General features: G+C 52.1%; 4 protein-coding genes across 4 annotated transcripts; 1 reads left to right on the forward strand and 3 right to left on the reverse strand.

The window, feature by feature from the left end:
• Positions 1 to 6,147: 6,147 nt before the first annotated feature.
• Positions 6,148 to 6,744, forward strand: CGGC5_v016959 (uncharacterized protein; the record flags this gene model as incomplete). Its single annotated transcript, XM_032025915.1, has 2 exons — positions 6,148 to 6,248; positions 6,303 to 6,744. The coding sequence occupies 2 exons, from the start codon at positions 6,148 to 6,150 to the stop codon at positions 6,742 to 6,744; spliced, it is 543 nt and encodes a 180-aa protein (XP_031877559.1).
• Positions 6,745 to 7,907: 1,163 nt separating this feature from the next.
• CGGC5_v016960 (uncharacterized protein) lies at positions 7,908 to 8,405 on the reverse strand (the record flags this gene model as incomplete). The annotated part of the gene is made up of 1 exon (XM_032025916.1): positions 7,908 to 8,405. The coding sequence occupies one exon, from the start codon at positions 8,403 to 8,405 to the stop codon at positions 7,908 to 7,910; it is 498 nt and encodes a 165-aa protein (XP_031877538.1).
• Positions 8,406 to 8,863: 458 nt separating this feature from the next.
• Positions 8,864 to 9,420, reverse strand: CGGC5_v016961 (uncharacterized protein; the record flags this gene model as incomplete). The annotated part of the gene is made up of 2 exons (XM_066153663.1): positions 8,864 to 9,204; positions 9,270 to 9,420. The coding sequence occupies 2 exons, from the start codon at positions 9,418 to 9,420 to the stop codon at positions 8,864 to 8,866; spliced, it is 492 nt and encodes a 163-aa protein (XP_066006952.1).
• A 380-nt stretch (positions 9,421 to 9,800) lies between these two features.
• Positions 9,801 to 11,333, reverse strand: Tnni3k-2 (Serine/threonine-protein kinase TNNI3K; the record flags this gene model as incomplete). The annotated part of the gene is made up of 1 exon (XM_032025917.1): positions 9,801 to 11,333. The coding sequence occupies one exon, from the start codon at positions 11,331 to 11,333 to the stop codon at positions 9,801 to 9,803; it is 1,533 nt and encodes a 510-aa protein (XP_031877558.1).
• Between the last annotated feature and the right edge of the window lie 1,512 nt (positions 11,334 to 12,845).

Below are 12,845 nucleotides of genomic sequence, written 5' to 3' on the forward strand. Positions count from 1 at the left end.
AATGCTAGGTCTTAAAGTCACAAACGCCCCCAAACAATGTGCGGATGCCGACCTCCATCACTGGGCCCGAGAATGGCGAAAGGTTCTGCGTGGTACATCATGCGGGTCAGGTCATGACCTGTGGTCCGTCAGCCGCTTCGTTGTCGTCATCGAGCGTTGAATCCGGGCAATCAGGGCAATCAGGACATGTGATCACACTTGTACCGTCTCATTCTAAACAAGCGTAGCCGCTTAACACAGACAAACAAACTTAAAATACGCATTCACTGAATAAGTTTCTGGAGTTCTAATATGGTTACAGAATCAGCTAAAAAGTTTCAATGCGGGCTACAGGGTCTCAACACGCATCGTCTTAGTCTAGAGCTCTCCAAATCTGCGTCTAGTGGAAACTCTCAGTGCATACATACATGTATATACTCTTTTTGCAGAATTGCAACCGCGTATGACCTAGGAAAAAATACAAGCAAAAAAGACATCATCAAAGCGTTGCTTCCCCGGCTTCCCACCCCGAATGCACAGTGTCTCTCCACGCATAGACCATATCTCATTTGCCACTTCATAGCCAGCGGCTGCCTCGGAAGCAGAGCACTAGTCTCGCTTTGCATAAGAACTATGGCTTCTGTGTCACTGCTATGATTGCGTACACACATTGCTCTTCCGAGCTTAAGCCGCTTTCCGACAAGATTTCTATTGGAAAAGCTAAACAAATAGACTCCCATCGAAGTCGACGTAAGCTTACGAACTCACTCTGCAAACTATGCATCGTTAATGGTCTATATCTCGGGTTGTAGGAAGTCTAGCAGCACGTCTCTCATATGCTCGTAAAGTACTTAAGCCTGGCGTTTCTTATCACATAACAATTCGTGTCTGTCCCAAACCAGCGGTATTCATAGATCTCACACATCATCACTCGTCAAGGTCAGTGCAACACGGACAACGCTGGTTCTGATGCAATGAAGCTAATCGTCGAGCCTCCAGCCCTGAGAGTCAACATGTTGATCCTTTACCCGGTCTCTTCGCCCGCGCTTGACAATACGCTAACTCCCCGCTGTCGGTTTTGTCGCACGACTACTAGCCGGCATGTGACACGTTCGTCCAACCGCAAAGGGAACGCCGGGCGACCGTATTATAAATGCCCCTCTTGCAACAAATTTCAATGCTTTGCCGACGTCCGCGGTTGCGATCCACGCAATCCGAAATGCCCATGTGGGCAACCGAGCAGGATGCAGGTCGCAGGTCGTGAGCGCAGCCCACCTGGAGGGCTTCACTTCGTCTGCCAGAACGGGGCCTGCGACTTCTATCTGCCTAGGGCTGGTGATAATGGCGGTCAAGAGTGCGTTGTCGAAGAGCATGTTATTTCACTTCTAGCTAGGCTCTCCATCATATAGTTTCATCTGCTGATGGTGAATTGACGCGTATTTTGTGCCGCAGCAGCCAGTCTTCTTGCCCTTCTAGGATACTCAGCGAGGTCGAGAATGTGAACCGGATTGTGACTGTCGTATAGTGAAATACTTCGGCTAAGGTCGCTTGATGCGTGCGTGCGTCACGCCTGCTCATGCTGCATGCCGCGTTTCGTTCCGCGCAACTGGCCTGTTGATCCATGAATGGCTGCGGTGCGGTACTACGAACGTCAAGCTTCACGTCTGATGTCCAACCCAACATTACCTCTCCAGTCACTGCGGGCGCCATTTTGTGCGCAAACATTGACCAGTCTCTCGACCTTTGCATTCGTCGCCTTCCGCAACACAGCCCAGTCTGCTTGTTGCTCATCATTATGCAGCCCCGCTCTTGTCGTCTGGGGCACTTCTGCTGTTTATCTCGGACGATCGTCAACTAGCCTGACCTGCGCGAGGCAACATCGCCACAACATAGAGTAACGACACGTACATCCACGTTCGCTGCGACCAGAAGTCAGCATCAACTACGCTAGCGTGGGTTTTACAATTTCGAAATCACCGCTAGATGTTCCGCTCGAACCTCCGTTGTATATAGTACGGTAACTTCCCCAGTCACGCCTTCAACAACTTGTTTCCTTCCTTTTGAACACTTAACGACTTGGCGAATTTGTAACCACCATGGCTCTCCAGACCCTAACATCTCCGACCCCAACATCTCAGACCTCAACTGACCGGATGTCGATACCAGCCCTACTGGCGCCCGACCCGGTCATGCAGCCAGTTCCAAACAATACTGGCCCTCTCTCTGAAGATATGTCCGGACAGCAAAGCTTGGAAGTGGACTACACGTCGTCGCTGTCGTCGTGGCCGTTGACAGACATCCAGTGCCACCTAGCAGACCAACAGACCGTCACTATGGCGTGCCTCAACACAACAAGTCGTACCGCGGAGGCGCTTCCGCTACCATTGCCTGAGATGCTGACTCCCCCTTGGAAGCCCACTTCCGAGGACAGCACATATACGAGCATAGCTCCTTGGGAACGAATGCTCAACGGCAATAGAAGTCCTGGGCTCTGTGCTTACTCGATACAGAGGTGTCCAGTGTGCTCCTATGATGCATTCATGTAGTGAGCAAGCCCTGCATTCCGCGACGAGGTAAACTGCTGCTGACCCCGAAAAGCTTTTGGTGTCTTAGATCCTTATGCGGCCAGCAGCTCCTTGATGCTACTTATATGGGTGGATTCGGATCCGTTCCGCTCTATCCTGCGAACAGTTGCTATTGCGGATGGTGTATGCCTTTTATGAGTGAAGAGTGGACGTCAATAGTAGACGGTACCTCAAGCGCTTACGTGGGTATAACTGCGGATCCCCAAGCGGAATTTACTGATGCGCATCTGAGCGGTGCTCTGGGTGGTGCTCACTTGGCCTTCGCCACACCGACTGAGGAGCCTCATCATTGGACGTGCGGTTCCGTCCCTCAGCCTACTCAGAATCAGAACCTTTTCCCTGCAGATGGCGACGAATGGAGGCCAGCAGACGAGACAATCGAACCCATCACCGTTTTTCCGTCGTCGTACTCTGGTCAGATGACTCCTTTGGAGTATTAGCGCATTCCACCTGGCCCGACTTCGGTTTCCCTATATATTAGGTAGCGATGTACTGCATTATGTAGCATTTGGTATCTACTCCTCGGACGCATCTGATCAACCGGCATTCTCCGAGCAGGCTAACAGCGCGAATATAAATACATTCATCCGTATTCGTGTCTATAAAAAAATCACAGGACTACCAGTGGCTATACAACCATCGATGATGTCTACTCCGTACTCGCAACCGCTTTTCCACCCGTGCAAAATCACAACTCATCTAGCATAGTTGCAATCAAAGAGCGACCGGCCGCCGTACCATTCAAATCCCTCCGCCGGATGAATTGAAGACGCCTCGCAGCTGGCGCGCTGGCTTCCGTGCAGTCCTCCCATTCTGTCGTCTCATCCGCGTCGATAATGGCGCACGTCTCGTGACCAGAAGACTCGTGCTCGCTTTCCGTTCTTGCAGGATTTGTCGCACGCCTTGCACGATCTCGCATGTTGCAGAAGGCGGCGCGTGGGGAGGTCTGCCAAGTCCCTGCCGTAGACTGACGAGGTGCATGTTGGTCGATCTTAGTGGTGTGGGGCTGAGTGTGCCCCCGTGGCCCCGTTGGGCGAATTGCAGCATCAAATGTCTCCCGGAGACCGCGTACCGAGCGTGTCAGTTGAGGTTTCTCTTGAGGTGACATGGAAGACACCCATTCGCTCACGACGTCGAAATAACTCGAGGATTGCTGCGACATGCTGATTGGTTGTGGGCTGACTGGAAACAAGGTCTTGCTGCTGAAGGAACATTGAGACACTGATTCTTCCTGATATGGAGAGATATCTAGGTTCGGTCGCGCAGCAAAGCCGTGACCGGGCCAGTGGACCCTTCTGTGGTCCAGAATGGGCTCTATGGTCTGGGTTGTGTATAAAGTAGAGCCTGTTCTGGACTGCCCCAGTCGGTCCACCCCCTCCTCCCGGCTATGTCAGAACCAGATCGTAACCTCAGGATTACACGAATCCATTTCCGAGGCTCCACCTACCGGCGGATGACAAGCGGTCGTGTCCTGTTTTGGTTGACGCAACTACTTGAGTCGATGGGTGTATGCTAGCGAAGATTACGCCGCTCAACAATCAGCTATGACATGAATCTGCATTGTTATTTGACCCACACCTTTGCAGTTGAGACTGAATTTGACAGTGACAGGCTGTGTTACGGCCTGGGTTCCGGGAAAGATCCTCTTTTGCTTCCCGTCGAACGCACATAGCAGCGAACGATAGACTGAAGTCATGGCATCCACGCATGCAAGCTTGCCTGGGGTCTCTCAGCACAGCTTTCACATACCTCAGTGCAGTCTTACCCACGGAATTCGATGATTGTGCAGCTAATCGTTTGTGCGAGGGGGTTGTGGATCTCCCCGGTCACGCTGAAGAACTCACGACCGCTAAGTACTCGTGGCAGTGCGGACGACTTCAACTACCTAAGATATGAACACCAAGTTGCTTGCACTATCCACTGTGTTCCACATTATGTCTATCTTGACTTTTGTTTTCTGTTCTATCTCTACATTGTAAAGAAACTTCGGAAGTTCTAATAGCTAAAGAAATCTTTTCTGTTGTAACCTGTATGGAGTCCGGAAACAGAAGGATTGCTGCCTCTGTATTTTATTTTGTGCTGTATGACGCTTTTACAAATAAACCTAAAATATCTCTAATGTTTCCCAGAATTAAGAACATCTACTGTAAGGTTCATGCATTATAGAAAATTTATATGTATTCTGCATAAGCAAATGTCAGCTTCACACAGCACGTGATAGGTTAATTGAATAACCCGACCTTGACATCTCGCATAGTTTCATAGGTCAAGCTCAAATTGATGATCGTGCAATGATTCAATTACACCACCATGACCTCTGCAACACAGAGATATCTGCTCTATATCCAAACCTGTAAAAAAGCTGATGGCTCTAGTCCGTCATCCCGAGCGAAGTCGCGTCGTGCCTGCCTCCCGAGTGTGGTAGATCTAGAGGAGGCTTGCTAACGCGTGAGGCGGACGGTCGGTGAGGGACGAGATGCGCGCCGTGATGACAGTATCCCTGCCGCTGTCAAACTCCATAGAGACGTTTATAGACCGTGTGTCCTTCACAAACCCGTCCGTGCCATCCTGCAGAAACGTGGAAACGGCAGCACCCGGAACGTCCGTATGGATCTCCCTATCAACATGTGGACTGTCAGACACCATCGTAAAGTTATGGTTAGGCGAGATGGGCGAGATGCTTGATCATGACGCTTCGGATGAACTACGCGGCAGCTTATAGCCACCAATCAGGCACACCCAACCAACCATTCCGGCCCAATCGAATCTTAGAATCTATTAATTGCTTCGCACTCAGTACCAAGGGCTGAACCTGGCAAGGATGCTCGTTTGTTATCCTGTGTCAAGTGGAGGCCACAGGGTTTACCGCCTAATGACGTTTCACCATGCTAACTTGCTTAACCAAAAGCGACCGTGAAGCAGCGATATTTACATTGAGCACCACATGTATTGCAAACCTGAATGCAACCTAGCGCTCGTCAGTAATAGTTTATGCGCCGAGCCAATCATGTTTGCCGGCTATACGTCAGCTTGTTATATTGGATTGCGCGAGCTTCACGGAACATGAGTGGCCTCTTCATGGCCATGATCACTGGGGCTCATTGACACCTGCGCGAGTGTGAGTTGTGTCACCTGACAAAGATCGCTAGATATCCCCCTCAAATGACAATACATATAGCACCGTCGTTCCCTCAATCACTGGCTTCACCTCCTACGCTCACACTACTTCATGCGAGCAACGCACACAACGGACTTGGCAGTAGCAATGACGCACCGAATTTCTATATCAAGTCTGGTGACACCTAGTCCAGTCACTCCTATGGTTCTGGACGACGCCGAGACTCGTTTTGAAAACGCATTCACACCACAAACCCCGCCAGCGCATAATTCATCGTCAACGACTATTCAGCATTACCAAGTAAGGCGCCAAAAAGACATTGAACCGTGGCCTAGTATAACGGGCAACCCTTCAGCGGGTTGTCCGTTATTACCGCCCGCGATTCTGAGGTCCTCTGGGGAATGCACCTTCGACGACATAGTCTCAGCGCACGAGCCGCAGTCTTATGACGTCATATCGACAAGTATGGCTGTCCAGAATGCCATGTTCGGGGACTGTAGCGATTCAAACGCGGTCAGCTATCCGATTGAGACGTGTTCCTTCTTTTCGGACAATACAAACACCACGTGAGCAAAACCCTGCATGCTATAAAGAGGCGGACTATTGCTAACGAGTTGAAGTGCTCCTTTGGACCCACAGCTTTTTGAGTTCTTGAACCTAGCGAACAACGACATGACATGGTCATACCCCACCTATGGATGGAACCTGAGTTGCGAAAGTAGCGCTGAGAATCTACTAGAGGGCGGAATGTCGAGCGCTTACTGCCTGGAGAGCATGCACCTCCACGGCGGATGCACCGACGGATCCCCGGCAGCTGCTCCAGGCCTGGTCTATGCTACACCGGTTGAGCCGCTTCAGCCGTGGACATACGTCCTCGGTGCACAGCCTATGCTGCAACAGGACTTTGCGCTTGAAAATGGCGGCTGTTGGGGCGTAGCCGGTGTGCAGTTTGGACCTGACAGCATCTCAACAGAAGGCTTCGCTGGCCAGATAAGCTCGCTGGACGATCGAGCGGTTCATCATCCGTGCTTTCCCTTGCTGAACTATGGGCCGATGATTTGAATACGGTGTAGCTTAGCATGCATCGGGCTTGGCATGATTGAAAGCGGCTGAAAAGGTCTATCAATCAGGTTGACAAAGCGAAAGTCAACATAACCTCTAGAGTTATACTGTATGTAATAATACTGATATACTTCTACTAATTGGCTTGAACCCTCTCTTTCTACGTCGCACGTCTGAACGTGTTTTCACGTTCCACGTACTGTATGTCTCAACATAGCCAAGATCAACAAGCGACTGGCCGCCGTGCTGTTGAAGCCCACACAGCGGGTAAATGTAAGACGTTGAATAGTTGGCTCGTCGACTTCTGTGGAGTATTCTGATTTCTCTTCTGCGTCGATGATAGCATTGAGTTGAGATGATGACTTGATGTTCTGAGCTCTGTTGGTTTCTGTACTGGCAGGCTTCGTGAGACACCCTTTTAGTCGTTTTCTGCTGCAGAACTCCCCAGACGTAAGTGTCGTGGATCTACACAACTGACCGGTGGCGTAGATGATACAGTACAGTGCTATGGTCAACTGCTCGATCTCTTCGAGAGGCTCAATGCGCAATGTCCCGGAGGAGCAGCTCTGGGCGCAATCGATTCGTGCTGCTGCTCGTCGGTGGTATTACCGGCTTCCGGGTTTGATTGCGTGGGCAACATGGTCGAGACCCATTCTCACGACCTTGAAATAATTCAAAGCCTAGCTGGCGACCGCTCAGAAACAGGCTTATGGTTCTTGGCTTAAGCGGGGCGCGCCTGTTGTCAATCAGTAGATCCGTCTATGCCCCAGAAGCGGCTTCTTCTATGCTCCAGAAGCGGCTTCTTCTATGCTCCAGAAGCGGCTTCTTCTATGCTCCAGAAGCGGCTTCTTCTATGCTCCAGAAGCGGCTTCTTGATCCAAGGCGTGCATACGACAGTTCATTCCTGGGCTTATGCACACCCCTCATTTGGTCATATCCACAACGACCACCCCCTGCACCGTCAGAGCTCGATTCAACGACAGTCACATTCGCGCTGCACTCTTTGCTCTGAAGAAGGCGGGAAGAATACCCCAGCATCGATGAGACGCAGGCAGCGGAGACTACACTGATTGACAGCCATAAATACATCCATCTTGCTTCCGTGCATAGCAGAAGAAAATTGGACCAAACCTGAATCCTTGCCATTGAGTTTACGTTGTTTGCTACCAATCACCAACCCCCATAGTCTCCCTCATCTTTCGGCGATCTCGCCACTCCCATTCGCTGTTTTGGCGGCGACTTTCACGGCCGGGCGTGCATTTGCAGATCTGATGGTGATCGACCAATAGCTGGCCGTGACTTGCAAGATCCTCTTCTGCTTCCCACGTCGGACACGCATAGCCGTCCCACTTAACGGCGTATAGGGTGGTGCCCTCATCAGTCTCGCAGCACCCTACGATGCACTGAAGACGGGACGTCCAAGCCGCGTGGCTCGGTCGAGGTGGCTCGACAGACTCCTGCCACACTTTGATGCAGTCCTCGTCTTCAAACACCCACAGAAGCTGACGAGCGTCTAGCCAATCCCACGCGAGAGGGTCACGGATCTCTACGACCACGCCGTAGAACGCGCGACCGCCATCTGTAGCGGTGCAAATGATTTCAGTAACCTCGAGACATGAGGACCAAGCTGCCTGGACTGTTGAACCTCGTCGCACTACCATCTTGATGTGTGTTGGTTTTGTGTTTCCGCTTCAAGAGAGGCAACGTGATGAAAGGATACGGGAAGCTCTCGATAAATGATGAGAAAGCGTGGTATATATCCTGCACTGGCGTCGGACGCCATCAGGTAATATTAATTGTTGATGGATAGGTAGGTAGGAAATTAGCCTACTAGTGTAGCAAAGCCATTTGCGTATACTGCTCGTCTTTGAAGCCAAAGGTGACTGTCTTCCTTGTCGCCGGATTTTCTAGTCGCTGGATGCTATGTTGCAAGTCTCAAGCCCAGGCAACCAACCACTTATGATCCAGAGACGATCATATTAAGTGCGTAACACGCGCGCACATGGATCTGGGAAACATGGATGGATACAACGAAATATTTGGCTAGTCTCTGCTATCGTGACACACCTTCTCGCAAACGCTGCCCTCGAGACGAGCCGGCATCTCTCGTCTGCGGCCTTCATGCTCCCTCCATAGCCTGACAATGTTCCTTAACTATGCGTGCTATGTCTTTCAGGACGTGTCTGTCTCGCGGCAATACTAGCACTTTCAACATGAATTTATCACCGCTACTGCTGCCGTCAAGCTCTGCGTGAATGGTTGCAGGCCACTGGTAACGTGAAGTATCTTGTATCAGCGCAACCACAACAGCGACAGATACGGCTGCGCTGAACTCGGTGGCTCTGAACTCGCCATCGCCTTTCGTCCATGGATTGTTTTGTCCTCTGTGTGTGTCTGGAGTGTTTGGCGCCGTACAGTCATCGTCAGATGTGTCATCAGGCGTGGCAAGACCGGGACTGGCTTCATGAGATCAGTAGGTGCCATTAACGATACGGACGTACGTATGTACGGTGATGGCAACTCACAGCTGACGACGCGCGCCCTTTTCCGACCACCTCTGCTCGCAACCATTGAAGCCCTTTCTCGTTCGTTGAGCTCGTCTTGGTTCAGGAACGAAGCACCGAAAAGCTGTGCCGTCGAGTGGTTCAGAGGAAGATGATCGGACGTAGGTTCCATGTCTTGTCGGTGACCGTGTTACTGTGAAGGGAAATCTGCAAGACAGACTCTGAACGTTCACGGCAAAGGCTTGATTCTACATTACGGCCGCGGGTGTAGCGCTCCGTATTTATACTTCTAAACACCTGACTAGCATTCATTTTCTGGAAGAAGAAGAAGCCAATCTGACATGATAAATTCTGTGATTAGCAAGCCAACTGTAGCTTTCGCCAGGGATGCACATGCGTCATGTGATAAGTAGGTGTCACCCCTCCCGCCGAGCCTTATGACTGGATGGAAACGACATTACGATTGGCTACCTTAAAGTCTCATCATAGATTCTCTCACTGTGATGACGCTCCTCGAACCTGCTCACACAAAATGCCAATCTACCATGCTAGCTAACACCATCTCCGCGAGGCCTTGTTCCTCTCCGGATACAGAATTGCTGCAATTACCGGTCCCGGCCTCGCTTCCTTCTTGTTCCGCAGCATGCTCAAGACGCCCGTCTTCGTCAGACTAATCCCGTTCTTTAGCATCTCCGTGACGAGACGTATGACCATCTGCGGGGAGTCCTGCAGGAAACGTGATGCCACTGCGTCGCCACGCTGGGATGCCACCCAGAAACAGTGCGAGTACACCACGTGGAAGATCTTCAGCAGCTTAGGCTCGCGCGTCAAGAGAGTAATGACGCTCCAGTCGTCTCGCGCGTCCGCAAGCCGCCACAGCTTGCTGAGGATGCCGCACAACACTGCATCGTTCGTCTTGGCACCGCGTCGCAGCAGGATCGACGCCATGAGCGGATTCCCATGGCACGTCGAAAGCGTCCAATCGAGGCTCGTTACGCCATTCGAGTCGCGCTTGTCAATATCCAGAACGCCCGAAGAAAGCAACATCTCGGCCTCCCAACGGCGTCTCATCCGGATGAGCTTCAGCAACAGGGGCCCAGTCCAGTTGCAGCGCGCCGATATGCAGACCGCTGCGTTTGGGTCAGCGCCTGACTTGAGAAGGTGGTCGATGAGTCGCTGTTTCACCACTGCCGTCCTTCCGTCCGTTTGCTTGGCCCGGGCCAGGAGAGCCAGCTCGAGTGGTTTTTGCTCGAAGATGAGGAGCGCCGGGTCAGCCCCCTCTACCAAGCCGTCCGACTCGCCCGTAGCGTCTGCTCCGGCTTGTAACAGAGCCAGGGCGGCAGAGAACATGCCGTCTTCGCAGGCCATGCTCAGCGCCGTCATGCGCCATGTGTCTATCGTCGTAGGCCGATTGACGTCCACATCGAACCGCGCTAGATGGGTTATAGCCGTCTCTGGGGACGGCGACAACAAGGAATGTATCAGCGGCGTGTCGCCATTGCTATCAACCTTGTCCACCGCCAGTCCTTTCTCCTCGATCAGATACGTCATGACCTCGGTCAGTCCAGCCGCAGCCGCTTGGTGAAGCGCGTTGATCCCAAACTCGGGAGACTCGAGACGCGCGCCACGGCGGAGGAGAATCATGGACGTCTCTGCGTCCTGGCTGAGGAGAGATATGAAAAGAGGAGTCCGCAGCCGGCAGTCGGGGACCCCGTCGATATCTGCCCCATGATCGAGGAGAAATGACACTATGTCAGGATAGCCCTTTGAGGCAGCGACGTACAGGGGCGTGACCAGAAAAGGGCTGGGTTGCTGGGCTTCCATCACGAACATGATCGCCGGTTTATTGTAGTCAGCGCCGGCTCGACAAGCATGCCTAAGCGTGGCGAGGGCCACCCGCGTGTCTGTGCAATTCGAAATTGTCTTAAACACGGCGGAGTACTGCCCCGTTGTGACATCTTGTCGGTAAAGCTTGGGGTTGAAGAATGAGTGCCAGGCGCGTGAGCACCGTGTGAACTGAGACTGAACATGGGGTTCGCTGTGGTTGAAGATGTGCCACGCCACGTCTAGAGATATCGGCTTCATGTTGAACGGTATGCCTTCTCATTACACGAGGTGGCGTCGTTTGTGACAGAAGCGTAGCAAGAAGAATACATCGTGACACGGTCAGACTCGCCGGCTTCATATCCAATCTGAGAACGGAGACATCCTCCGGTGGACGGCACCCTACGTCGGAAACGACCCTCGCATTCCATTCCAAGTTCGAAGTTGGCGCTGCCATGGAGAGAAAGATTCGGTGTTGCGACCCAGGCGTATGGTGCTTGCTTGGCGACGGACAATTTCGGGCGCATCGTGTGTCGTTTCGCAGGTGGTGTGTTTCGATGAGAACAGTCAGAAATGGCTTCCGAGCTTCACCCGCTTGTTGAGACATCCTCTTCTTGGCGAAATCCTTTTCTGGTCTTGTCTCCACATTTGGAGGTCCAGAAGCGGAAGTGGGCTAGCTGCCTGCCAACTGACCGACCCTTTATTTTCGATTTTTAGCCCTCACTTGAAGCTCATTATACAGCCATGCTCCCGAGCCACACACATACGGCATAGTATACCCCAATTCAGTAAGCACCCTGTCCGCCAGACTCGATTTGTCCCCCGCAAGTTGCCTCGAATCCCAGCCGAATCCATTTCCGGCTTCTCGCAACAACCTCGTTTGAGGCAATGTTGGTAACTAATTATACGACAAGGAGCTTTCTTCGGCCGCTGCGATGGAGTCGCTGCGACTCGAAGACAGGCGCCCATTCGGGCTGTTGCTGGGGGTCTTCCCAAAACATCCGATAGGGATCCTTTTGGAAAACCCGCACAAGCTGAGAGTCCTGCACAGGGTAGGAGCCACTTTCGATTCCCAAAACAACTTTCACGGCCACCCATTTTCACTATGCGCCAAGCCACACCACTCGAAAACAGCATTCGACCTGACCAAATGGAGCCACATAGACAAATGCAGTAATCGTCTTGTCCTCTCTACTCGTTGGCTTATACCCGTCGAGGTCAAAAAGGGGCAGAAACAGAGCAGCCACATTTGACACCGGTTGCATACCACATAAAGCAAATTCTTGCACCAGACGCGTGCATCTAGATCGGAAGCGATATGCACCCCCAGATTGGGGCCTCAAACATCCCGGGGACATTTGTTACTGCATGGTGAACCTATCCACCAGCATCATGTCCTCAAGGCTTCATTCCGTCTTCTCGCCTCTGCGGTTTACGCCGTCAGTTGAGACGCCTTCTGAGCGGAAGTTTCCACAGGACCATGGTGTGACGTTCCTCCTCTGCGACTCCGATGAAGAAGGCGACAGTGTCAAGCGGGTAAAAGTATCCAGGAGAGAGCACCCAAGTCAGGAAACAAGCTCTGCACGCAGCACGGCCCCCTCAGATCTCGCAACTAAAATCAAAGCCGCCTGCTCTGCAGCTGCCCAACACCATCAACCAACCAAGAAAAGCGAAGCAACGCCTTCGCCTAGAGTTGCACACGTTTATGTAAGAGCCTCTATAGATAGATCGCTCCATCTGAGAACAGCCAGCGGTGACGGCCAGATAATCACG

The sequence above is a fragment of the Colletotrichum fructicola genome (genome assembly GCF_000319635.2).
Source record: "Colletotrichum fructicola Nara gc5 chromosome Unknown KSG_Nara_v1_contig11, whole genome shotgun sequence".
In the NCBI taxonomy this organism is placed as follows: Eukaryota; Fungi; Ascomycota; class Sordariomycetes; order Glomerellales; family Glomerellaceae; genus Colletotrichum; species Colletotrichum fructicola.